The sequence below is a fragment of the Thalassophryne amazonica genome, chromosome 2 (assembly GCF_902500255.1).
Source record: "Thalassophryne amazonica chromosome 2, fThaAma1.1, whole genome shotgun sequence".
Lineage (NCBI taxonomy): Eukaryota > Metazoa > Chordata > Actinopteri > Batrachoidiformes > Batrachoididae > Thalassophryne > Thalassophryne amazonica.
Genome location: NC_047104.1, coordinates 135,118,785 through 135,119,286, shown reverse-complemented (window position 1 = coordinate 135,119,286; position 502 = coordinate 135,118,785). Strand labels below are relative to the sequence as shown.

The following is a 502-nucleotide window of genomic DNA, read 5'->3' as shown; positions in this document are numbered from 1 at the left end:
CTGCAGACGGAGCAGAGAAACCTCGTTAGGAACCGGCGTGATGTCTTTACCGTGCATCTTGTTTGGGTGCGATAGACTCCGTACCACTGCTGTCTTTGTCGGCCTGGAAGTGTCGGACAGAAGAGGCTCCACCCATGGTGAAGAGCTGTGCCCAGAGCTCCACTGGCTCTTCGAACACAAGGAGGACTCGCAGTGACTTAAATGGGCTGCAGCGTGGATGCCTGAGTTCAACAAATGAACAGGGGGGGGGTGGGGTGTCATGATTAACAAGCCATCAGCAGGTTTGTGCCTCCGAGGTCTTCACCTCCACCACAAAGAAAATGTCATCTTTGTGGTGAAGTATGAAGAAAATGTTGGGTTTGGTCTCAAACACTATACAGTATATTTTGGAAAAGAACTGGAGAAAGATGTATTGTGTTTTATAATACAACCATTAACGTGACAAACTTTTCATTCTTTAACTTTTCATGTTACTTTTTTATTTGGTCGGAGGTTGTAAGGT

At 46.2% G+C, this 502-nt stretch overlaps 1 protein-coding gene across 1 annotated transcript in view; it reads right to left on the bottom strand.

Moving 5' to 3' along the window:
* The window catches only part of tp53bp1 (tumor protein p53 binding protein, 1), an 83,216-nt gene that overhangs the window by 291 nt on the left and 82,423 nt on the right, over nucleotides 1-502 (bottom strand). Inside the window, 1 exon segment of the mRNA XM_034194143.1 lies at nucleotides 85-221. Coding sequence (XP_034050034.1) covers nucleotides 85-221 — 137 coding nt within the window.